Consider the following 26,104-nt stretch of genomic DNA (forward strand, 5'->3'; position numbering starts at 1 on the left):
AACGTGTCGTAGGATGCACCGCGGTGCACAAAACATCTTTCTCAATGTGTGCCCAAAGGCGCTGGACCTGACACTTCCAAGAAACAGCAAACTTGGGTTTGTTTTCAGAGGGCTTGTTCCCATGCAGTCTCTGGCATGCTACCCTGGCTCAGGGCTGTGCGTTGCGAACAGAGCATTTTAAGTTCCAGCTTTGCCTACGGGGAAATGAAGTAGCGTATGTTTTAAGACATGCTACTTCTCCTTGCAAAGGTCACGCTGATTCAGTGAGAACTGGCTTTGGCTTCCTATGACACGGCAATCTGAGGGGAAAAAAATCTGTGAATCCTGGCTTAAATGGATAATGTGAAATGCAGATGTGTCATTCTGCCTTGCCCTGATGTCCACAGGGGCAGGGCTGAGCCTTTTGCTGCTGCTGACGTGGGCCTTGCGTTGTTCCTTGGAAGCGTCAAAAGTGGACAGCAAGCTGCAGTTTTTGGGTCCCTAGAGGGAGCGTGCAGTGCCCTGACCCCACAACTGCCCCGGCGTTCCCTCCTCACTCACAACCTGTCTGCTGGTTTTGCTCTTCCTTCAGCCCAATCCTATATGCAAACAACGAGGAGAGAAATGGGAGGGGGTATCACCTTCCTTCTTCCAGCTCTGCAGGCTGGAGCCATCCCAGGAGGGGAGGGAGCGTTGCGCTCCTGCTGTCACGTCCATCACAGCATGAATTTGAGGGTGGCTTCTGAATTCAAAATGGACTCGCAGCAGTTCTAAGCATGGTCCTGCACGTCCTGCTCTTGCTCCTGATTTTTCTCTATTCATTGAATGCAACCTCATGTTAGAGAGGGAATTGTCCTGCTGGCTCTGCAGCAGGGAAGCAGTACAGTAGGAGGGGACGCTTTACTCATCAGCTCCCATTGCTTTCGTCTGTGATGCCAGCCTTCGCAGCCACATCTGTGAGTACCGCAAGAGAGTAGGAAATCCACTCCGACAGTTGTATCGCTGTAGGTGTGTAGTGCATCCTAGCAGTGGTGTTTTCCTTGGGATTTTTCTCACTTGAAACCCTTATGTCGTCTTCCTGTTATTCTTGAATGTGTTTCCTCCTGCCCTACTTCATCTCCCAAGAATAAAAAAGTTAAAAATCAACATTAAGGGTTTTACAGATAACTGCTTAGTTTTACTATTTCCTGCAGGCAGAGCTCGAAGATTGAGAGGAAAGATGCAGCAAACTGCATTTCTGCCTGAGAGGGCTCCCTTTTTGATGGAGCATTCTGGCTCCAGCCAATTCTTTAGCCAAATTTTCTTTCTCAGCCTTCATTTCAGAATATGACCAGTTAATACTGGAAGAAAATATGGCCTTCAGTTCTTACTCTTAGGTTTTCCCCTGTTGGCTTTCAAACCTGTGAGACTTCTGAAATGCTGAGATGCAGGTGTTTATGGATTTCCTTCCAGGGAGTGGGCAATGGTAGGACTGCACATCCTCAAATGAGCGCAAGATGGTAATGTTTTACAGTAGAAACCCTTGTTGGTGAAAAGTGAAGTCGTCCATTTCCTAGATTGGTTTTGCAAAAAAGAAAATTCTTTTGTGTTATGAGGAAGAATAAAATAGTGGTTTTGACATCTTCAGAAAAGAAGGTTTCCATGTAAAACTTTCTTGGGGAAAAAAACCCCAAACCTTCAGTTTTATCAAGAAGGTAAAAGAGCTTGAAATCACAGTGAAATATTCTGCTCCCATTTTGTTCATTCAGAAATTTCTTCTTGGTTGATGGCAGTGGAAGTTACATTTTCCGAAGTACTGGAGAACAAATTGTGTTGTAGCAGGAGCCAAACGCTCTTGTTCCAAACAAAGGTTGTTTGTACAACCTGTATACCAGCGTGTGCCGAGCCGCCAGAAAGCACGCAAGAAAAGAGCAGCGAGACTCCAGATGCGATACTTTGCCAATCCTCCCATTTTCAGGTTTTTTAAATTACAAAGTTTCTGTTGTTTCTTGGGTGGAATAACAGAGATCCAGATCCAACAAGCAGTCTGCCTTCAGTGGCCTGATAAATTGTTCTTAATTTTCTGGAATAGGTTAATTTCATTTAGGTAAGGGAAGGCAAAAAGGGCAGGCTTTTCGGGGCACTGCCAAGTAAGAAGATTAAGTCAGCATCAAATCCATTAGTGAACTGATTTATCTATGTTGGCTAACACCATTTCAGCCTCTTTGTCTTGCTTCTTTTTTTGTTTCCCTTCGGTGGCAATTTAGGGAACCCACAATCTCGTATTGCAGCATTACATGGTGGTTGCTCTGCTTAAAACTAGGTTTACTGCTCTCTTAACTTTTTTTTTAAGCAGGCTTAGTTTAGTTTTATTTTTTCATGACAACTTTTTCTTCTTCTGCAAAAGTACCGTTTCTTTGAAAACTTATGGGACTTCATTTCTGGGAATATGCAATCCTAATCGTTGTAGGCTACTGCAGAACACGCCTGCAATGAAGAAGTTGCCTCTATTAATGGCACATGTGTCTGTGTCCATTATTATTCAGTGTTAGCTTTGAGCTTCCTTTCAGGAGACCTGTTCCTGGTCTCCATGGTGGGCCTGCTTGTAGTTGTCTCGCCAGTCTTCATTTTCTTCATTTTAGTTTCCTACTGATTGGAGGATTGGAGCCTCACAGTCAGAGGTTCTGGTGTCAGCTGAAGTCTAAACTCTGACGGAGACTTTTTCCACCTTTGGGGATATTTATAATGTGTCTGTCTTTTGTGGATTCTTTGCTAATTTCCTGGTCTTGGATTTTGCAAGTTCTGCCAAGAAACATGTTTGCCGACTATTATCCCTGCCTTCGTTAGTCTTGCTGAAGCAGTCAGGACTTCAGGGAAGTCTTGGTTTAGAGGAGACTTCTGCTAGTAACTCCCTGCCCGTGATGAGATACTCGATTTTCCTCTTCTAGGCTGAGACAAGGAAGATGAGTTAGTTTGACTTGAAACGAGAAGCAACCTCTCGACAGTCTTGTGATGTTACCTCTGATTTTCTTGGTCTTTAGTATCATTTGTACAGAAGATGAGTTAAACATTGAACATCAAAATGAAGCCAGTTTTCCCATAGGCTGGTTCTGCGTTGTGTGAGCATGAACTCAACTGAAACTCATCCCAGTCTGTGGTTTTGTAACAACTGAATTACCTGGTTTCCTGGAAAACTTGAGGTCACCCTGTACCTTTTATAATGAGTGAGATCATTCACAATACCCCTGCTCTGCTGGGGACCAGTTTGCACTGTGTAGAAACTTTTTTTTTTTTTTTTTTTTTTTTTTTAAATGAATCATCCAATCTTCTATAAAATGTGAATGAAGTTGGCCTTCGGGAACAAAAATTACTGGGGAAAGGCAGGCAGGCAGACACACTTCATTTCTCTAGGAAACAGGTATGAAAAACAGAAATGAGCAGCACTGACATTCTGAGGTTTATACTTACGAGGGAAGAGCGTATTCCTGTGCAGTTGTTGTTGGTAGGGCCTTTTACTGAGAAAGTCATCTTCATGTGTTGGGAATATTTGTAATTTATGGTTTATATAGTAATGATGTAGCAGCAGCTTCGTGTCTGCCTCAACATAGGGTCTTTCGGGGGATAGTCAGGGTGGTTGTGTGGAGGTTCAGGATGATTTAGCTCCTTGAGGCCGTGAGAACAGCTTGCCGGTGTCTGGAGTCTCCAAGGTATGCATCTTCGTTCTTGATCTTTGTCTCCCGAGGAGGAAGGCGACAGCCCTGGTTTATGTGATTCTGTGATTACCGGAATTGACTTGCTGGAAGCTGACATCGTTGTAAATGCTGCCATTATCCCCAAGCAGCCTCTGCACATCCTTCAGCCCATGCCTGTCTTTCAGGAAGTCTGAGAAACTTGTAGTATTTCCGATAACAATGATTCGCAGTGCCCTGTCTTCCATAATTACCAGACCATCTGAGGATTGTGCAGAAAGTGCTGATAAAGAAACACAAACAATAAAGTGGAGTAAAGAGAATAGGTGTGTTCCTGTCAAAGAACACACCAAGGCCCCATAGCGCAGCTGTAGCTGCTCCTGGTGCAAAAGCCTCTTCACGCTTCCACGGAGCCACATCACTTTTGAATCTCTGCCACACGTGCTTAAATGTTCCCACGCTGGGCCCAGGCAGCAGGGTCCTGCCGTGTGTTGTGCTGTGCACGGGTACCGGGAGGCATAGGGGGCATTTTGTTCTTTTGATGAAAATTTAATTGCTTTTGCTCTTAATACTTCAATGTCCTTCTCGTGTTCTTTTCCTGAGTGGATGTTGCAGTCATATAGCAGCATATAGCAACAGTATTGTACAGTTGCTGGTAGTTTTAGCCGCTTCAGTCTTCTTGGCTATTACGTAGTGCTATTGTTATGGCCAGGGTTACAAAGCCGTACTGTTGTACATAGACAGCAAAGGTCTTTTTCCTGGCACATGAGCAAGTGTTCAGTTTTGGGAAGCCAAGAGGTGTGTGTGAGCTTTTTGTTAAGTGAGACCCACTGGGAGATGTGCAAGCAGCAGGAGTCTGAAGGGGGAACCGAGGCTGGACCTCAGTTCCTGAGGCCATGGTCTCTGGGAACAGGGAATTAGCTTTGGGCTGCAGTTACAAAGAGGGAATTGTCTGCAGGCTGTGTGTGACCACCTCTGTTCCAAAACAGGCATAAATTAAACAAGCAAGACTCATAGTTTACCCATGAGCCGCATCACTGCTTTCTCAGATGCTGACCTGCGGGGCCATAGGCAGCTTCTACCCTGTGCCAGAAGGGCAACAGTGTGTTTGTTCTCGTGCGGTGTGATTTACAATGGACCTTTCCAATTACCCCCTAGAAATCAGCCGGTGAGGTTTCTCTGGAAGAGATCTTCAGGTGCTTTGCGAACTGACACAGGCTGCAAGCACGGCAGCGTTGACGGTCCGGGAAGGGACCACGACTGTATGCAATTGCATCCAGCTTAGAGCATGAAAGATTTCCAAGTCAAGTGGAAGCTGCAGGATAGCTGCTGGATGCAGGAGTCCAAGTTAGGAGTTACTCAAGGGCTTTTCTGATTCAGACCGCTATTGTTATGAATCCCCAGTCATGTTTGCTAACCCAGCTAGCTCTGTCCTTTTGCAGTGCCAGCAGCTCCAGTCACAGCACCTCTAGCAGCAAAATGTACTTCTGGTCCCATGGTGGGGGAACGGCTCTGTCTCGTTCAGTGGGAAGCGTGTTGCCTACTGAATTTGCAGTTGCATGTTCTGCAGTTCAGCATTTCTCATCTAAACCCCTCTCGGTTTGGGGGATCGAGGGGAATGCCAGGACAGGTAAACAGGGGTGTGCTTCTGCCAGTTTTATGTTGCTTCTTTTGGTGCAGGCTCCTGAGACTGCTCTGCACAGGGCTGTTCAAAATGAAGTATTCAGTTTAGGAGAACTGCCTGAGAGCCAAAAGGTGAGCACATCAAGTATTTTAATTTCTATTTCTATGCTGCCTTCCACTGAACGTCATTCTTGTACTTTTAAACATCAATGAATGCAAGGAAGGCAGATCTTCTGCTGGCAGAGCAGGAAGCCGAACCATGCAGAGGCAGTGGTTTGCTCAAGGCTACATGGCAATTAACTGGGAAAGTTCTTGCTTGAAACAAGAATGGGTTTCTTGTTTGTCCCTACAGTCAGTGCTCCAATATGAGAGTTGCTCTGACTAATTAAATGCAGGCTTACGCAGTGCCATCACCTCCTGCCCGCTAAAGAAATACAAACCAAAACCTGCCAGCACTGCACCCTCACGCTGTGGGATGATCTGGGGCTGGCTGGCTGTTAGGTACTTAATTAGTTTGGTTTTTCAATGTTTATTTTGGGCCTGATTGAAGCAGAATCATGCCATCCCCTCTGGAAATCGGCATCCTTCAGGCAAAATCTATAGTTTGGCTTGCAGGATACTTTTCAGTCCCAAGCATTTCTCAGTGGCTGTTGTGGTACCTCTACAAAATCAGCTCCAGGTGTGACTTGTGTAAGCCTCGTGCACTCCTGTTCTCTCCTTGCAATCCCAGCAGCCTTCATGGGTGAAACCAGTGCCTGGTGGTGTAGAGAATTTGGGAGTGCTGATACTCGGGGACAGACATGGCCTCGACCTCTCTGGGAAGAAGGAAACATGATCTGGTCCAGGACAGCGTTGATATTGATGCTACAGACCCATCAGCATCCTCCATGTTGAATGCTTGCATATTGCTAAGGAATATTGCAACACCAAGTGAATAATGGTAAAATTCAGTCTGGTAAGATTTATTACTTTAATATTGGAGAGTTCCAGCTGATACCAGATTAACATATTCATACGGTTTTAGGAACTGCTTGGATATTAGTGGTTACCTTTTAATCTGAAATCTTTGCAAGGGTCTCATGTCACTTCTGCACTAATGACTCAGCCTGTCTTTATAAGAGGTTAAATTTCTTTACATGGTGTTTTGAGACTAAACATGAAAGGGGGAAAATGGCCCTTAATTTTAACAAGTTCCCAGTTGGTTTAACAGCTGCTGTGAGTTCTGTCTTGTCTTTTCGGCTGTATTTGCCACTTTGGCGGTGTGTTTCTGGCTGTCAGAGTCTTACAGAGTTCTAATGAAGTGCAACACTTTTTTCTTTTCTCCACAGCTGTTATTTGTCATTTGATATAAATCTGCCTTGTTACAGTTTTATTCCTGAATAAATGATAAAAGGACAGTTAGTATCAGAAGGCAGTGCTGGCATGAGAGTTTCTGCTTTGTTGCTAACGTAGAAGAAGCCATCGATCTCCTTTTAAAGGATGTTATGTAGTTGAATTCGGGAAAGGCTTTGAACTCCCGAGGGAACCAAAGCCAACCTCTTCTCCTCTTCTGCCCTTTGCTCCTGCCTTGTCCTAAATAGCAGTTGAACTCCACGCCTTGCACTCCTGGTGCTGAGACGCTGGCTTCTGGCAATCGCTCCAGGTTTGTTTGTCACTGTGGTGCAGTCACCACTGTGTGTTTCTCCACTGTGCTCCCACATGAAGGCTCTTACATCTGCTGAGTCAGCAGACGTGGGCCCATGCTCCTTGGGGTGCATCTTCCCCGCGCTGGAGCCGGGGAGATGTGACAGCCGGAGCTGGGTGTCGTGAGAGCCTGGGCAGGGCGTGCTCCTGGGGAGGTTCTTGGGTGGCTCGGACGGGAGAGTTTGCTGTGAGAGCTGGTCTCTGTTGTTTTGTGTAAATGTTCCTGAGGCTGCAAATCCTGGTTCCTTCTAGCTCCGACGCTGCAAATAACTCCCTGGATGCGTTAGCATATATACAGATATTTGAGTGAGCTATTTGAGTCTGCTAAAAACTTCACGTGGTTGTGCAAAGGTGGTCCTGCTGGACTGAAGATGACCTCCTTGCTCTCAGAGGTGTTTCTTGAGCTGCCTAAATGAATGTACAACCCAAGTTCATGCCTTCACATGTCTGACAGGGAAACGCACGCCATATCACGCTGTGCTGGCAGCTCCGCTCAGAAAGCAGAGAGCTTTTGCTGGTTTCCACTCAGCTTCTCATTAACGTGCAAAGCTCTCATCCATTTCTGGCAATGCACCAAGCAAATTTTTTGACAGAATTTCTGCAAATCTCTTTGCACTGCACGCTAAGCTTGCCTTAGATCTCCCTGTCCTGTTTGTGTTTCTAACAGCTTGCCTGTGGGGCTCCCTGTGAAGGAGGTGGTGGGCAACACGCTGTGAATTTTTGTTGCCTACCTTGATAGGCGCGTGTTACATTCCTGCTGAGGACTAGAAATTCTCATCCTTTCTAACCCTGTCAAATCAACCCCCTCTCAGGAAGGTATTTTTAATGATACGCGATATTGCAAATACCCTTAAGATTTCAGGATGAATGTATGACATCTCTGTGTGCTCTTGGACATGAGGACTTCTCACTAGAAGCCTCTGTATTAAGCCCATGCTTCATTTTATCCTTAAGTGTTCTGTTACTTTGCAGTTTGGTGATAACCAAAAATACTTCACTGGGGACAGATAACAACATGGGACTTCAGCAATTAAATGAAAAATATCAGTGAATCCTACTAAGGAGAGGAAATGGAGGGTCACAAGTGGTTCTGAAGAGACTGGGAGGCAGGAAGTAATATCTTATGGTTATGGAATGACAGCTCTTTAAAAAATGCTGTTCTTAGATAAAGAAAGTCTAGGAGTGGCGAAGCGGGCTTCTCAGAAATTGCCTACAGTGAGTGAGGTTTTTCTTTTAGAAATTTATTAATCTTGACCATTTCTCTTGTCTTTGGAGAGGATGGCAAATGAAAGTGTGTCCTCTAAAACTGATAGAAATTCCAACACTTCAGGAGCAAAAGGCAGTGTGAAACGCCGCAGCTCTTCCTCTGTTTTGCCCCTGCCCAAGGCGAGGTCTCATGTTGACTTAAGGTGCTGTTGAGTTATTCCTTTGTTTCTGAGCTTGCTCAACCAGCACATGTCTAAAACCTCTTTTGGTAGCAAGCGGGGTGGAAGGCAACTTGGATTTGAGTAAGGGCAATGTCCTTGATCTAGAAATGCTCCCTCTTGTCAGTAATTTTTGGGAGGAAATGCTGTGCCTGAGGAGGATGGTCAACCGACCTCCCAGGGTCCCTTCCAGCTCTGTTGTCCCTGGTGGGTTTCTTAGTCATACACTTGGCCATACAAACACTGAAGGGGGGAGCAGAGTCTCCCTTACCAACCACCGACTGGCTTAAGAGGTCCACTCGGGGTTAGCATTTAAAGGGTTGCATGCAGCCCTCTCTAAGCCTCCCTGGCTGTAATGGGAATCATAAGACTCGAGTTACGCGTTGCCACTTTGAAGTATCCTGGTATGGATGTTAAGGAGTTTCAGAGAGAAGAAATCTCTGTGATTTATTTCTTGCTGAGAAAAGTTCAATAGAGATAAAAAGGGAAAGGGGGGGGGAAGTTTAACGGGACACTAAAAGCACCATCGCTTGATGGCGATTATACAACTCTAAAAGTAGGCCTGCCCTTATCATTACAGACAAGAAAGTAGGACTCAGGGGTATTTCAGGATTAGGCAACTGAGCTAAGTACCTCAAAGTTTCTTTGGCTCACATGGATGGCCTTTTTTCAGCATCTTTTATTGGTTTTGGTGTTTTTTGCTGAGGGCAAAACGTTCTTTCTGTAAGAGCAGAATCCAGTGATGCTCTTGTGCTGGAAGCTGTCGATGGCAGAGATGTCTGCCAGCCCCACCAGTTTGCTCCACAAGTGCAAGATCTCCCTTTTACTGTGCATCTTGCTGCCTACAAGCATGGCTACTTACTTCAAGAGGTTCCTTCAGTAATTTAGGTGTCTTAGTCGCATGAAATCTTATTCTCCTTCAAGCCAGTTTGATATTAACCACCATTAGACTCCCTATCAAGATCAGTGTTAGAGCACACCCATTTGAACCATTTGTTCACACGGGCTCATGTCGGAACATGTTTACTGGGGACTTTACTGCAAAAATATCTTTTCTCTTTTAACATCTCCACGCGTTGCACCTCAAAGATAATTAAACTTCCTAAGTCATTAAGAAAAAAACAGAAGCAGATGTCTTCCGGCAATACATTTGGGACTCCCTAGTCCGAGTTTCTCATATCATGGATAGCTTCTTGTTGCCCATCCTGTAGCCAGCCTTGCCATGAGTCTTGTAAGTTCTGTGGAATATTTGAAGTGAAGCTTTTGCTGATGTTCTGGGAAACACTGTTTTTTGGACTCATTTCTGGGAAAACTGAAAAAGTCCTTTAGGGCATGCGTTTGGTTTTTTTTTTTTTTTTGCGGTTATTTTTTCCAGTATCATTATTATTCTTATTGAATCAGCTTTAACTGTTTGCATTGGATTTTTGCCGATGCAATTGTATCAGAGTCCCTGAAGTGTTCCCAGGTGAAAGTAACTCTCCGTTTCCAATGGCATTAGTAAATAGTTGTGAATGAACCAGGAGGTTCAGAGTAGTTTTTCTTTTACTTTCTAGTCTCGTATTTACATGCACTACTTCTCTCACAGTTCACATAGTCATGACGAAGCCATCAAACCTTGGATGTCTTTCTTTCCCCATCTGTAATGTGAGGAATATTACTCCTCTTCCTAGCAGATTGTGAAGGCTGGATGAACAGTAATTCAGGTAGCTCAACCTTTTTCCTTGGCATGGGCCTGGATGCTGGGTTTGGAGGACTGAGTATGCACAGGAATGTATGTAGCTCCCCCCAGATATGCTGCTTTCCCATCCCTCATGGAACTGTTTCTCTTCCAGCCTCATCCTCACTGCATGTGCGTACTGGGGCAGTACCTGGTTCATTGCCAGGTTCAATGTGAGGCCACAGGAGAAAAAAATGTGGGCTGGAAGGAATTCTGTGGACTAAATCTACCTAATGGTTTTTTTTGTATAACCTGCTTTTATAACATTGGCCACCAAATGTTTGAAAAAATATTTTAAGGTCATCAGAAGAAAAGCCAATCAATCAAAAGCAACAGTGCAGCACTGTAAGGCATGCCAGGACCATGCTGTAGCCTGCAACGAGGTTATCGCCTTGGAGATCAATGGGATCCCAATTATGTTTTTTTTTCCCCTAACTCTAGTGGCAACTGCTGTGCAGAAGCAGAATAAATATCCTACCCTGATTATCACCCTGCTACTGCCGTAACACCCGAGCCTTCCTTTAGGTAACCTCTGTTCAGTTTGGTACTTAACTAGCAGACCCTCTCTTTTCAGTGCTGAAAAGATGAGCAGAAAGAAGCTGCTTTGTTTCAGGGATTGGTGAAAAGGCCATTTATGAGAAATCTGGTATGTGCTCAGCACATCTCCATTGACACCAGGGCGTGCTGGCCCCTACCCACGAGTCATGGTCAGCAAAGTCTTTGCTTGGCCAGGGAATTCCTCACCCCGAGCCCAAATCGGGGAGGGACTTTAGAAGGCCAGCTTTGGTTTAGGAAGGTATCCAGCCTTTGACTAATCAGATCCTGGGGTGTCAGGGAGCAAAGTTGGTACGTAAGACAGAAAGCCCCAAGCATGTTAAGTCTGGAGAATATCTAAGAGCGCCAAGGGGAGAGTAAAGATGGAGAGAAACAAGGCTGCTTTCCCTCCATCTCCTGATAGCCACGTTTTCAGCATGTTTACTCAATGCGTTGTTTATAGCAAGAAGAGGAGGATGCTGTGTAATTACAGTGAGGACAGATTTAACAGCGAAGGCAAATTAAATGCAGCTCTGTTACAGCAGACTGCAGTGTTCGTTTGCCTGTGAGCAAGTCTGCTTTCCCCCTGCGAGTTCTGCATCCTGCAGCTCTCTGCGTGATGGCTCTCTTCCCTGCATCCCTGCGTTCCCCCTTCTTTGGGCTTTGACACCTGCTTGCAGGACAGTTTTTCTTAATTAATAAACCTAAGATTTGCCCTGTAATACTGTAAGAAAAGTGCAGGCTGGTACAACTTCAATTTCATGCTTTTCAAGACAGCTTGCAGAGGAAGCAGATTGACAAGCCCACTTGCACTGGGTTTGTTTCACATTTTCCCTGTCTGTGTGAGATCAGATTCTGGTTCAAGGAATGGCATTTGTTTACCCTCTCCAAAACAGATGAGAAAGGAATTCCAGCTAAATAGTCTGTATGGCACAGACTAGTCTGTCTTGGCAGTGGAGAACAGGAATTCATGAAGTTCCTGAGGAGGCAAGATTTGCTGGAAAGGGAAGCAGTCCTTCTCAGACCAACCCGGAACGGGACAAGCGGATAACCTTCCTCTGGGCACACGAGCCCATCACAGCATCCGCGAGCTGAGAACGCTCGGAGCACAGCTGCTTTGTCTTAGCCTGTGTACCCAGCATAACTCCCTTCTGTTAACTCAATATTTTTTATTACTGTTCCTCTAATTATTGATTTAGGCTTAGTTATTTTATATATTGATTACTTTTTTGTTTAAAAATGACCTCTATCTTTATATGGCAGCTGACTTATTTTTATGTTAGTCTCTTGTTCTTGTTGGACAGAGTGCTAGAGGTGATGCTGATGCCAGGATCAGTTACGTGTTAGAGGTCTGTCCTGAGCCTCCATTAGAAAGTGAGGCTGGATTCAGGGCAGCACTTTGTGTTGTGCTGGTCTGTGTCCAGACTGAGCTTTGTCTCTATGGTCTAAGCTCAGCTTGCTCTCTCCTGAAGTTGGGTGCTGTACAATACTACTTTGTTTCAAGTCTGAATCTTTAAAAAGGATAGTAGGGCGTATCTTGAAAAGGGCATTGGAATTTGGTATCACAGCATTTAATGCAGCCCAAAAGTGAACCTATGTGTGAGCACAAACAAGCCTTATAAAAGGCACCTTTAAGTCTTTATAGGAAAGTTGGCTGCTTTGAGTCCCCACCTCTTTGCCTTGGACAGTCCTCACCTCACACAACTTCTTCAGTCTGTCCTAAGGCTTACCCAACAGACCAGCTACAGTCTGAAAATGTTGTGCCCGTAGCAGACTTGGACAAGATTTGGTCTAGAATGAGTTAAAGGCTAAATGTCCTTCACTGATAGAAACATTTTTGTGTGGTGATTTTTATTTTTTTTTTAGTAGCTTCATCATTTCCATATACAATTCAAAAGAGTTACAAGGAAAAAAAATTGCCTCCCACCCCCCCCAACCAACCAGAAAAAGCTGGGACTGGGGAGGGGCTCATCCCTGGGACTGCAGGGCTGGGAGGCCAAGGCAAGCTGTTAGCTGTGGCAGGGTAACATCTGCCCCTTGCCGTGGAGGTCCACGGGTGCGGTGACTGGTGCTGTCACTAAGGTTTAGTCAACAAACGGCGCTGGTGAAGCACAAGGAGGAGCAGGAGCCAGCTCCTGGGCTCAGCTGTGCTGGTCAGCAGGGATCACCAGGGCACTCAGACATGATTTTTATCACTAAAATCAGCTGCATTTTCAGATCTGACTATATGCTCTGCCTATCAGCTGCCTAGGAATCAGTTGCTTGCACATAGCTCCTTTCCAGGCCAGAAACAAACTTTGACCGGCACCAATAGCAAAAGAGCATTATCAAGTCTTAAGCCTGAGTTCACAGATTTTTAGAATAGTAACAGATGGCAAATGATGGTGGTACAGCTGCCGGGACCGGGAGAGGATGGATGCTGGTTTGTCATTTCAATGGATGCTGGCAATAATTCACATTTATGTTTATACAGGGCCTTTCCTGTTTCAGAGCACTTTACAAACCAGTCGATAAATAATGGGCTCGGAGTTAACGTGGGCTGGTAGAGCTTATCTCTGTGCTCATGTGGCCAGTGTGTGAGTGTAAATAAACATAAAGGCATCAGCCTGCACTCCCTACACAGCCTGGGTGGGAATTAGGCACCTGCTTAACATCACATAGTACCACTCAGCGGGGATTTCAGGCAGAAAAGGAGGGTAAACAGCTGGAATTCAGAGGGTGGCACTGGTAGCCAGGGTGTCAAGTGGGAGTTTGGGCACCTGGACTCATTCTACAGTTGCAAGAGGTTTTGTTTAGACTCTTCCCAAAGACTTGCCATCTCCCATCAGAAGCTGCCATAGGGAATGGGTGGCCATCAGCTGTGCTGTCCTTGCAGAGTCGGACGCTGCAGCCAGTGCCGTGCGGGCTCAGCTGGGGCTGGCAGGGATGCTGAGGCTTGCTCTCGCTCGCTGCAAATTGGAGGGTGGCCCCAAGGGCCTCCAGCACTTGGTCTCCATCAGCCTTGCTGGGATGTGCTGTGAAGGCAGGCGGTGTTTCCGAGCCCATCTTTACCCCAAGCGTTTGGAAGCAATATGGGGAGGAACGGAGTTTTTAAGTTGATCGGCTTGCTATCTCATAGCCTTACTGCAGGCTATGAGTTTGATGGATGTAACACTTAAATGACAGGAGTCTGGGGCACATAACCAGAAGGGGTACTTTTTAGCACTTTTTTTGTATATATTAAGAGCCAGATCAAGACCGCCACTTATTCCTCCTCCATTACTAGCAGATCCAGTTGCCATAATTGCATCCAGGAAAAGCATGACACTAACAAGAGCTAAGTTTAGAAATCCAGAAGCATTGCAGCATCATGGTTTTTCCTCATGCAAAGGGTCAGAACTTCCAGGAAAACACAGGAAGAAGTCATTAAAAGGCACATAAATGAACAGAAAATGTTTTTTTTTTAAAGTTGAAAGTTGTTGGAGGTAGGTAAAATGTCAGCTTTACATAGTTTCCCCTTTCTTTGTAATATCTTCAGATCATCTTTTCGGGAAGGTGTGCCTAAGCTGAGCAGGACGTGTTAGGATTAATGTGGAGTAACAGGGGGAAGCTTTCCAAACAGTGTTTCCCTGCAATGGTCTAAAAAACTTCTTTTTGTTTTTAAAATATCTGAAACTCTGAAAACAGGGAAGTCACTCTGCACTGGTATCAAAAGAGGGCCGACTCCTTTTTAAAGGTCCAGAGGAAGAGGTAATTAAACTCATTTTTATTCGGTCGAGAGTGAATGTCCAGCTACCATCTGCGTCACACCAAGGGAAAAAATCACCTCCTTTACATTGTTTCCAAAGTAATGGTAAGTGATATAAGGAAAGATATGAAATCACGCAAGTGGGGCTGGTCTCTAATTTCCAGCCCATTTCCACAGACTTCTGAGCTCAGATACGACTTTGAATCTGGCTGGCCTTAGCTGAATGAAAGTTATGAATCTCTGGGGTGTAAACACTGCAACTGATTGCCCTTCGCTGCATTCAATTAGAGCAGCGGAAGGCATGGCTCAAATATGTTTTTGACATCAATGCAATTAAAAGGTCATGACCTAAAAGTAAGTCTAAAATCCAGTAATCCAGTCCTCCACCTGGCAGTGTAAGCAATTTGTTTAACCATCAGCCAAAATAATATATGGTGCCTAATAGAATAAATGTAATTGAAGTGCTTGGGAGCTGGTCCTTTCTACTTCAGTAAATACTGTGAGGTTTTCCTCCTCCTCCTGGAAGCAAGTCTTTCTCACAGGTCCAGAGGGAAAGGCAGCTTTCATGCAACCGTGGCCATATACTGATGAGATGGCTAATGAAGCTTGTAGTCGTGATGCCAAAGTGATGCTGAAACGTTTGGTCATGGAAGGGCGCAGGCGGAGGCTGAGCGTTCGCTTTGCTGACCGCTTCCCACTCGGCCTCGGCCTTGCTGCTGCGCAGGGCTGGCACAAGGCAGGGAGCAGCACGAAGCGCCCGCAGTTTTCCCGGTAGGGAACGATGCCGGTAAACCAGGTAACGGTGGGTAGCCCAGGGCATACTGCTGTTCTCTGGCTTCACGGTTGTGCTGAGAGATCTCAAAGGACTTCTGCCAGGAAAAAGTTCAGTTATTCTGGAGTTTTATGCTTTTGTCTAGGACCTTCATGGTGTCCTTAAATTGGATATTTCCATGTTCTCTAACCTTACATCCTAAGGTTGCTGTGGGCTGGCAATACCTCCTGTCCTGTCTGTTCGTTACCCTCTGTATCCTTTTATGCAGCACAGTCAGAATTTGAGACCAGCTGGCAGCCCAACTGCATTGTCTGTTTAACTGCAGGAAGCCACGCTCTATCCCCCTCTGAATCCTGATGGAATAATGATAACAGCTAATTGACTGAATGCTTTTTCCTTTCTTTTGTTTATTCCTCTCTTTGAACAGACTCCCTAAATACACAAATAAAATCCTCAATTAAAATTTGTGGATTAATGAATTGAACAACAGATTTTTATTTTTTTTTTTCCTGTTGCCTGAATCTCGGGGAGAGTTTCTCTGATTTTTCACTTGCGCTCCCCTGTCAAACATTTTCATTTGTCAAAATGGGTAAGTACACACTGGGCTGTTGTACAGGCACGTCGGATGCATCAGTGCTTGTCAGAATGCTGAAAAGAGACAACAATTAACAGCCTGGGATTTCTCATGTGCCATGTTGTTGCTGCGTGTGCCGTGTTCACAGTGCCCTGGAAGCCAAGAGCTTGCACGGAGCAGTGACGTGGATCATAGTCCCCTGTAGAAGGATGGTTCTTCATGGTCTTTGATGGGGCAAACACCGTGATCCTTAGGGTTTGTGATGTAAGAAATGTTTGTCAGAGTGAGGGCTGCAGGATCAGGATCCCCCAACACCACAGTATTATTATCTGTCTACATTGCAGCAGTATGTAGTCAATATGATTGCATGCACTCAGTGGTATCTTTATATTACAAAAAGAACAAAATTGATCTGAAAGTGTTTTCTATGAACTGCCACTTAGTTTGCAGAACCGAGTGCGCACTTCATGTCTGCAGACTGGAGCTTAGTGAAATACAAGCAAATGCACAGCGGGCGGCAGGTAAAAACAAACAAGAAAAGGAGGCTATCAAAGCTAATAGAGTCTTGTTGCATGCTGAATAAAGCTTTTATGACTTTATCTTTTTGCTTGGGGCAAACAGTACACTTTGTTTCTGTTTTGCAGGGAGCATAAGCTTTGGTAGGTTAAATAGAGAGTATTAGGTTATGGTACGTGGTCATCAGAGGCTTGCTTTACAGTCATGGCCTGCTAAATTGTTTGCTGAGCCTTATTATATGTATCTCTCTGAGGTTGATGTGAGTCTTAATTCCAGTTTATCTCCTCGTAGACATGACTGTTGAGTTTTTCATAAAACCTGAAAGGACAAACATAAAGTTTAAGATGCTTTTTATTATAAGTCATAAATAGTAAGGTGCCGCCACAAACATACCAGTCACCCCAGTAAACTTTTAGCGTTGTGTCATTGTGTATCTTGGCACATTTTTCTCAACATAGGTTTTTATACCTGCTGTTCTACAGCTGTCAGTTATTCTCGCTGCGTCCAGACAGACACCGGGATCTGATCTCACTGCTGGGAAGAGGTTGGGACAGCGGGGGACTGGCCATGCAGTGAGCCCCCATGGCTCTCATGTCCAGCATGCCATGGGTCAGCTTCTCACCTGCTGGGCTTGAGGCTTTTGTATGTGGTTTTGTTTGCCCCAAAATGCCGTGCTGGGCACCGAGAGCATTCAGGAGCAACTCAGATGCCTGCAAGGTGGCTGGCATGAAGGGGCAACCTGGACAGCAAAGCCCTCTTTGCTCCTCAGTTGGAGCTGGACTCTGCCAGGCAAGCAGAAGTTGATGCGCAAAACTGTCTCTTTGCTTTGGTGCCACTCCTGTCGCTCAGGACATTTCAATTTCAGCACTAGGTTTACAGATAACAGTGTTAACTTCAGGCTGCATTGAGCATCTCTATCTTGTTAACCTGAAGCAAACATAGTTCTGTAATATTTCAGCAAGGAATGTGAGTGTAAGAGAGCTTTATACGGATAACAGAGAACAAGGCTTTTGGGTGCTTGCTTTGGACATTCTGGGATTTGTGAAAATTGCCAATTTTCAGAAAAATATTTTACCTCCTTTTTTTTTTTCCCCCTTTCAACACAGCTTCTAGGTTCAGGATACCTAAACACAGCCCATGTGGCCTAAAGGACAGCCCACAACCGCTGTGTGGGAACAGCAGGGAGAGGCTAAATCTCTGCAACTGGAGCTTGTGCACCGAGGGATTTCCAACAGCCTCTTGAGGCAGACAGGGCCAATGACCCTTGTATTTGTACAGCGATGCTCAGTTAATCTCTGTAGAAGAATGATGTCCTTTTGCATGAAAGTCAGGTGCTGTGTGGGCAGCCTGCCATTGAAGGCCTTTATGTATACGGTTTATTGATTTGCAGAACTCATTGTGGTATTTCCACATTTCCTAGCGCCAGGACTTGACAATAAGTCCTCAGATAACCTGTGTTGTTGGATAATTCAGGCAAAATGAGCAGCAGGGCCAGGGAAATGCTGGAATACAGGAGCAGACTGTTGGAGTGAGCAGAAACAGGAGTATAGGGGTACGGGAGGGAGGAGGGGAGCTCAAAGGCAGGAGTACTAGGGCAGAAGATGTTCTGGGATAAATTCCCTTTTGTGTTACTCGCACATGCTTATAATTTGTTCTGCTGCTGGGCTTCAGGTTGTTTTGTGGGTTGTTGTTTTTTTTTTCCCAAACAATTTGTGGATTACAGTGTGAACAGTGTATCATACCTCTATAATCTATAGCTTTGTGTTGGACCTCTGTAATGTAAAAAGACTTAAAGATTCTCTGAAAAGGTGGCCAGGTCTGTATTACCAGTATGCTTGTGACAGACGTGCCTTTCTCCACCGTTCATGCTTCTTCACGTATAACTCCATAACTGGGGGATAGAGCACAGCGGCACACGAACCAATTTATACTAAGTAGAAGTTAAAAATAGGACGGAAAATATGAAAGCTAATGAGGAAATATAGTCACATGCCCACAAAGAGCAAAAGATACATCTGAAAATAGTGTCATAGAAGCAGATAATTTTAAGTTTGAGATAAAGTCCTGCTGGTATTATTTATGGGCAGGACTCCTTTGTTTTATAGTGGAAAAATGTAAAAAAAATATAGGGAAGGTCATTGGCAGGAGACTGTTCTTTACCTTCCCTAAGAGCCACACATTAGATGGCTTCCCATTCTGCCATGGTTTTGGGCACAAGGGTCCGATCTCATCCTACAGAGGACAAGGACACAAGCCTTTGGCCGCAGGGACCAGCTCACAGCGGTCTCATAGCAAACCAGGGACTGCGAGGCTAAAGCAGTTTTCAAAACCAGCCTGTTATTCAATAGGCTAGTGTTCAACTCAAGTTACTCTTATTTTAATAATTAGCCAGTTCCCATACTCTGAAGGGCGTGTTCTGCTTTGGCGGCATGCGATGTGCCCCCTCTTTTCAGTACTCAGTCGTTAAAAATGCACTGATTTTCAGGACTGACTGGCAAGTGGCTATTATATGGGTCTGATCTTCACGTTCATCTCACCAGAAGAAAAATACGAAGTCAACCACATTGCCAAATGAAAGGGAAGATGGATTTGTTTCTGTGAAATAGTACCGAGTGAACCTTTCTGACCTTATTTTCAGGGCCTCGACACCCTGCTGGGGCAAAAGGCCTTCTAGCTGATAGGAGAGCCAAGACTGCAAGTTGAAAGCACAGAGCAGAGGATGGCAGGTTTGCTCTCCAAGTAAAGGAGATTAATAATTCTTGTCTTGATAAAACCGTCTCATTTTCTCCGTGCTGGAGCAACATGCAATGAAGTGGTGTCAAAATCATGCACACAATACTGTGCTCTTGGATTGAATCCAAGCTACTCAGTCCATCCTGTGAATATTATTTTTGTAATTCCCCCCCCTATATTTTTACTTCCTCCCAGCTCTTCAAGTTAGTGAAGAAAGACTGACAGAGACTGCTCATTTCTCCCAGCAGCTGGAACTGATGTGAGGCTAATCATTTTCCCTGTGATTTTGCTAAGCTTTGGATTAAATCCACTGATGTGCTGTCTTAAGTAGGGAATATCCAACTTTGTTCTGCTTTGCCTGATTCAGAACTGGGTGTTGAACGTGGTTGTCTTTCATCCCCAGCAAATGCAGAGGCTTGCTCTCCGACCGCCTGTGTATATAAATGTGTATCCAAGGGACAGGTCCAGTGAAGAGGGAGGGTTGTGGTCCCACCAGTGGAGTCTCTCTCCAGCATCCTCTGGAAGTCTCCTGAAGTGGGTTGCTGGTACCTCTCTGTCTCTGTTTTGCTGTCTTGAAAATTGTTTTGGAAAACCTTTCCAAAAGGGAATTCTGGTGCTAGGGACACATGTTGCTTTTTGTTGAAGTGGGATATTTTTGATTGAAGGAATAAAAGTTTCGCTGCAGAAGAGCATTCCCTCTCCAGGGTGCCTGCGCGAGCACTAAGCCTGACCACAGGTGGTTCGGCCCTTGACACCAGGCATAAATAGAGTTAATTACATGGGCACCAGGTTCAGTGACTGCATTTTTAAAAGCTCTAAGTAAGATATTAATCAGCAAAAAAGCAGCACCGAGGCACAGCAGCCACAGAAGTTGTGTGCTGTGGTAAACCTGTCTATGTGAAATCTCTCTCTAAAAAGATTTCAGCACTTCACATGACCTCCGCTAATGTTTATTTTAAAATGACGCTTTGTGTCAGCTGTCTCAGTTCCACACTGCCCTGGGCTGTTCTCAAGTCTGGACTGTTTTCCAGTCAGCGTGAAGTGGACTCTGCTGCTTGATATGACCTGTTGACTTGTCCTGATAGTGTTTGTTGGCAACAAACATAGCAATGAGCCAACTGCAATGGCAATGCGGCTGTGATTTCTGCCAGCCTTTGGGTGTATTTTCCAAATACTGAAGCCAGTGACCTAGCTGAACTGACATCTCAGGGAGTCCCTTCATGGATGCTACAGAAAAAGACCTCTTTTTAGTGGGTTTTTTTTTCATATAATCTGGTAGACAGCAGGGTATGAGGGTTTGAAGAGAAGGTGCAGGTGTGATCAGTGGGCTGGGACGTTGCCTGTAACACATAGGGGCATAGGTGTTAACACCTCAAATGTGTTAAACATAGCCTCTACTGGTCCTCCAGTAATATTTTCTTTCCTGCCACTGCAGATATACCTGAAGGGAGTAGAGTTAGGAAAAACAACTACTTTTTCTAGCGTGCTGTCCTCTAACTGCATTGTTGAGCTCCTCCTGAAATGGCAACTTGCCTAGTCATCAAACAGCTGAATTTTGACAGATGTCCTTTTCAACATTATAGCTGGTCCTGCAGTTACACCAGTTCCCAAAAGACCTCAAGGTCCCTTTCATAATGCACTCCTCTACTCTGACTGGCAAATGGAACAGAAAGGCTCTTTGCCTACCTAAAAATACACCAGACTCATAAAATGAGCAGTAACTGCTGTTAGAAAGTCACGGGTGGCCCGGGTCACTGGAGGCCGCTCCACACAGTGGGGCTGACAGGTGGTGTCCCACGCAATGTGCCATTTTCAATCCAGCAAGGCTTAAATTATTTCATATTTGCACAGACTCTCAACTGGTTTAGAGCATAAATGGACAACTTGCAGCATATACTCTGCAGAGACGGCTGACAGCAGCTTATTAATCATATTCCCTTCCCAGGCCCAGGCAGTGTAAGAGTGATTGACCTTCCATATTGCACTGGACAACTTTTCATATTAAAGGAGCAGGAAAACATGCCAAATAAGATAAGCACATAAAGGCTGGCTGCACCATGGCTCCTGGAAGAGCACACGCTCCTTAGCACGAACGCTGCAGAAATTCTGGTGACAATATACCTGTCCACATGCAAAAGACCAAAAAAGACCTTTCCCATGCAACTGCTGTCAGTGCAATGAATAAACCACTGAAAATTTAACCTGCCTGCTCCAGGTCTTTGGCCCCCTGATGGACAGAGCTTATGTAAAGTGTCACTGTGTGATGCTATAGGAAGTATTGTGCCCTATATCGTATTTAAAGGAACTAAGTTCTCTGCAGGACAGCGAATGCTAGGTGGCTGCCTGGTGACTACAGTCGTGCTGGCTGAATAACAAGGAAAGCAAAAATCTTCTCTCCTACACAACTTAGAAGAATGCAGGAACCTGACCCACAGCTATAGCTGAGTTAAGGGTAACGCTTCCAGTTTAGAATTTTCTTAAGAAGGAATATGCAGGTTAATCATGCCTAGTTACTCTCCATTGCGGTCACCAGTAGAGCAAAGCCTTATTTTCTAGGGTTTCAAATTCCAAATAGAGGGTAGAGCGAAGCCCGTGAGAAGAGTTAGGCGTAAAGAGGAGTTCTGAGTTGCAAGTTGTCTATCTGGACCTACACTAATCTCCCATGGTCTCTTCTCCTTTTTTGTAGGCAACATCTTTGTCGTCAGTTTGTCTGTCGCAGACCTTGTAGTTGCGGTTTATCCATACCCTCTGATCTTGAGTGCCATTTTCCATAATGGATGGACCATGGGAAATGTTCACTGCCAGATAAGCGGGTTCCTGATGGGCTTAAGTGTCATCGGGTCCATTTTCAACATCACGGCGATCGCAATCAACCGCTACTGCTACATCTGCCACAGCCTTCGGTACGATAAGCTCTTCAACCTGAAGAACACCTGCTGCTATCTCTGCCTGACCTGGATACTCACAGTGGTGGCAATTGTGCCAAACTTCTTTGTTGGCTCCTTGCAGTACGACCCCCGGATTTACTCCTGCACCTTTGCCCAGACAGTGAGTACATCGTACACCATCACAGTGGTGGTGGTTCACTTCATCGTCCCACTGTCCATCGTGACGTTTTGCTACCTACGGATCTGGATTTTGGTGATTCAAGTCAAACACCGGGTGAGACAAGACTGCAAGCAGAAGTTCAGAGCAGCCGACATCCGGAATTTCTTGACTATGTTTGTGGTTTTTGTCCTTTTCGCTGTGTGCTGGGGACCGTTAAACTTTATTGGCCTCGCTGTTTCAATTAATCCTTCAAAAGTGCAGCCACACATTCCAGAATGGCTCTTTGTCCTGAGCTATTTTATGGCCTATTTTAACAGCTGCCTCAATGCTGTGATCTATGGGCTTCTTAACCAGAATTTCCGGAAGGAGTACAAAAGGATACTGCTGACACTCCGGACTCCCAGGCTGCTGTTCATCGATGTGTCTAAGGGTGGGACAGAAGGGATGAAAAGCAAGCCATCTCCAGCTGTAACAAACAACAACAACCAAGCTGAAATACACTTATGAGTCAGAACAGTACTATTTATTCTGGATTACAGTTGTATATATAATATATAAGAGCCTTTCTATGTGTGCATTTCACAGCTGGTGTTGCTGTGGGGCCCCTCACGCAAGGAAGGAGTCTGCTACCTTTCATGCTGAGCTTATTGCTGCAACATCAAGGCTCTGAGTACGGATTTTCAGAATGGAAATGACTGATCCTTATCTTTTTTTTTCCTATGCCATCTTTCACCATGTGCCTAATTTATTGGTTTGGTTGCTTTTGCCATAAGCATGCCAATACCCTTAAAACGGGAACCGTTCAGAGTGCATGGAGAAATGCAGTTGTGCTTGAAATGCAACCTTCAAGAGCCAGCGAATTCGCCATGTATTACAAACAAACCTTTCTCCCCTCCCTCTGAATTCTATCTTTTCAGCATTAATGTAACCCAAACTATAGCAACCAAAGTGTAAACTGCATGACTTTTTACCTTTTCAGTTCGGTAGCAGTATTAGCCAGCAGGCAGACATATGGGCATGATGACTTCCACTGCCTGTGTGTTCATTTTCCTTTTTCTTTTCTCTTAAGGTTTAGAAGCTAGCCTGGGCTAGATGTGAGCCAGGCAAAAGCCAGACCTAGTAAGTGTCTGATGCACTCATTTTAATTGAATATCTACAGATATTAAGTACCCTTGCACTCTCCTTCCCAGGCCATGAGTAAGAGTATAACATATGACATAATCTAATTGCAGGAAGATCCTTGGAGCCTGATTCTAATTTAGGCAGTATCCTGTCATGGCCAGCATTCATTCCAAATGTCTTTCAGAAGTCCCTGCTACATGAACGTCATAAAAAAGATGAACATAGCAGAGTCCCATCTGTTTAATGCAGATGCCGGCTTTTAAGTTCCAGTAATATTTACACTTGCAGACAAAGGGAGATGGAGAAGGAAATGTTTGTTCCAAGCATCTTTCCTTTTGCCCACCACATAACATGAATTTAATGGGGGGGGGGGGGGGGGAAGTGGAGAATTTTTTCCCATTTTATTCATGTACAAAGCTGTAATTAATTCATGGAGCTGAGAGAGAAAAGCTACTTAAGCATATTCATGCATCAGTTCTCAGTTAAAGCCTGAACTCTGTTATCTTTGTCATTGGAAACAATGTCCTGAAGAGCTGGGAGGGCCAGTATCACGTTAGAAACAGGCACATGGCAAAGATAAGGCTGTTTCTTTAATGGAGGGGGGGGGGGGGGGGTGATGGCAGCTGTCTGTAAACATGACTTCTTCTTTTTTTCCTTAGCCCCATTGTGAATTCATCTCCTTATGGTTTTAAATATGTGGATCCTGCTTTGAAACAGTTCCATAAAATCAGCAAGTAAAACTCCCCTGGTGCAGCTCTACCTTCAAGCTAGCAAACCTGGCTTGATGCTGGGGTACAGAGAGGCACAGCGGGAGCTGTGCAATGGAGAGGAGCAGGTCTGAGCCCCGTGGGTCTCATGAGGACGGCAGTCAGCCCTGCTCCTGATCAGAGTGCAGTCTTCCCTCTTTGATCATAGGCAAAGCAGGACTAGTTCCCAGGGCTGGACCCCGAAACACTGAGAACCAGACTTTGCAATAGCACATAGGTGTCTAGAGGTGGACGTACGTAGAATTTACAAAAACCCTGAGCAGGCTAAGTGCCTAATCCTTAGTGAAGTTAACAAGCCGTTTGTGCATTGCTTGCTGAAAGCAACTTGTTGCTGAATGTCCCTTCTGCTGATTTTGGGGGGACAGAGGAGTTGAGAGAAATTAAGCCCCTTTATGAAGTGGGCCAAGAGGCATTGCACGGCGCATTGCTTCGGTGAGGACTGCAGTGTGCGTGCTGCCACGTGGTGAAGGTTGCTGCGATGCACGGTGGGTCTCTGCATTTACAGGGCACCCTGGCACTTCATGAAGTTTCAAACTTGAACATCTCATCCACTTCGGATGATTATTGTTTTAAAACGCACCGCAGCCAGCCTCCCATAATAGGAATCAAACTGAGTTCTGTTTTGGCCTCTTCATGTGCCTGAGCATGGCCAAATAAAGGTATCTTGACCCTCAGAAATAATGCGGTCCGTTTGCCTTCCAGCAAAACCAGTCTGGATGAATTCACACCATTCCATGCAAACAAAATCATTTTGAGTCAAACTTGGATAAGAAAAGCACCGAGGAATCCATAACTGCAGGGAGTGTTTGTCCCGTCGCACCAAAGAGATGTCCCGTGTCTTGCGATCAGTCTTCAAAGTCATTTGCAGTTAGCCACAACAGTGTTAGTTAGAATCACATTAGCAAATAATTTCCAGCATCTAGCGCCAAGCCAAATACACTCCTTTAAGACAATCATGAAGAATCTTCTACAGATTTGCCAAATGTCTCAAATACCCCACAACGGGGGTTTCATCCCACGGATCCTTGTCTTTTTAACTGAATGTTCAGTGAAGGCAATGTGGTATGTTTTTTCTTTAAGCTTGTATTTGCACTATTTCTTATTCAGGCTCCAAAGTAACAGCCAGCAAGCATTTGAACCAAACCAAGTAAGCCAAAGAGGTCCTGAACAGGCAAGCTGTGGGAGTCTCTGCTAGCACCTGGTGGGAAGGGGAGCAGCAGGAGAACGACAGAGCATCTCTCCAGGCCTCACAGAGAGTCACTGCTGAACCAAACTATGCAAAGTGACAGGGGGATCTACTCGTCTTCTGCTGTAGGGTCTGAGCCCCCCGACTCCTGCCAGGTCTTTCGGGGGACAGGCTAAGTACCTGCTGCGCTGGGGTGGGTCCTGAGCAGCTCCCGGCACATGCAGACCCTGCCACCACCCCGCAGGGCGGGGATGGGGCTGCGATGGGCGCCATCCATCTAACACCACAGAGAGCTTGCCCTAGCATGACCCGTTCAGAAGTGCTTTGGGTGTTCCCGTGTAAGTGAGGGCTGCCCAAGAGTGAGCCTGGAGCTGGGATGATTCAGCCACCACGGCTGGAGTCCTGAGCTCAGTCCTGCTGGAGCTGAGGTTTGCAATATGAAACATGAAAAGCAGGGAACATGGTTTGAAACAGAAAACACTGTGCCATTTGCTAGCACTTTGATACAGAGACAGCGCTTAGGATAGGATAGATTTTTATACTGACTTATTTTAAGACTACCCAAGCAGCTCTTTATTTTTATGTTAAGAAATGGTTAACAGGGTACACAGAGTTTATTTTGTTAACATTTGTTTACAGAAAAAGGGAAGCGTGTCTTAAACTTACAGTTCAATCCTGAGCAGTGTCAGAGTTTCCCTGTGGGAATCTAGCTTTAATCCAAATTTGAGCTTTGAAGGAGATCCTGCAGCTTCAACCATGCTCTGCTAATTCCACCCGTTGCATACCTGGCCTTAAGTCTCAGAAATAACATTGAGATCTCCTATAAACTGGTTTTAAATCACTTGCTCTGGATTTGACCTGGTGGTGTTGAATACCTATTCTAGCCCCAAACTCCAAAATTGTCATAGTGGACATAAAGTTATGGAGAGGCAGTATTGCTGTGAAGGAAGATGAATATCTTGCCACAAAGAAATACTTCTGGATGTTGCTAATGAATGTTGTTTAATCTATTTAAGAAGAATGTAACCAAT

The 26,104-nt window shown here is 45.2% G+C and overlaps 1 protein-coding gene across 1 annotated transcript in view; it reads left to right on the plus strand.

The window, feature by feature from the left end:
- Nucleotides 1–22,505, plus strand: part of GPR50 (G protein-coupled receptor 50) — a gene marked incomplete at both ends in the record, with an annotated part of 44,043 nt that extends 21,538 nt beyond the window's left edge. Inside the window, one exon of the mRNA XM_082323088.1 lies at nucleotides 21,637–22,505. Coding sequence (XP_082179214.1) covers nucleotides 21,637–22,505 — 869 coding nt within the window. The remainder of the gene's footprint in view (nucleotides 1–21,636) is intronic.
- Nucleotides 22,506–26,104: the final 3,599 nt, after the last annotated feature.

Source organism: Platalea leucorodia, assembly GCF_965183815.1.
Source record: "Platalea leucorodia genome assembly, chromosome: 10".
Taxonomy (NCBI): Eukaryota; Metazoa; Chordata; class Aves; order Pelecaniformes; family Threskiornithidae; genus Platalea; species Platalea leucorodia.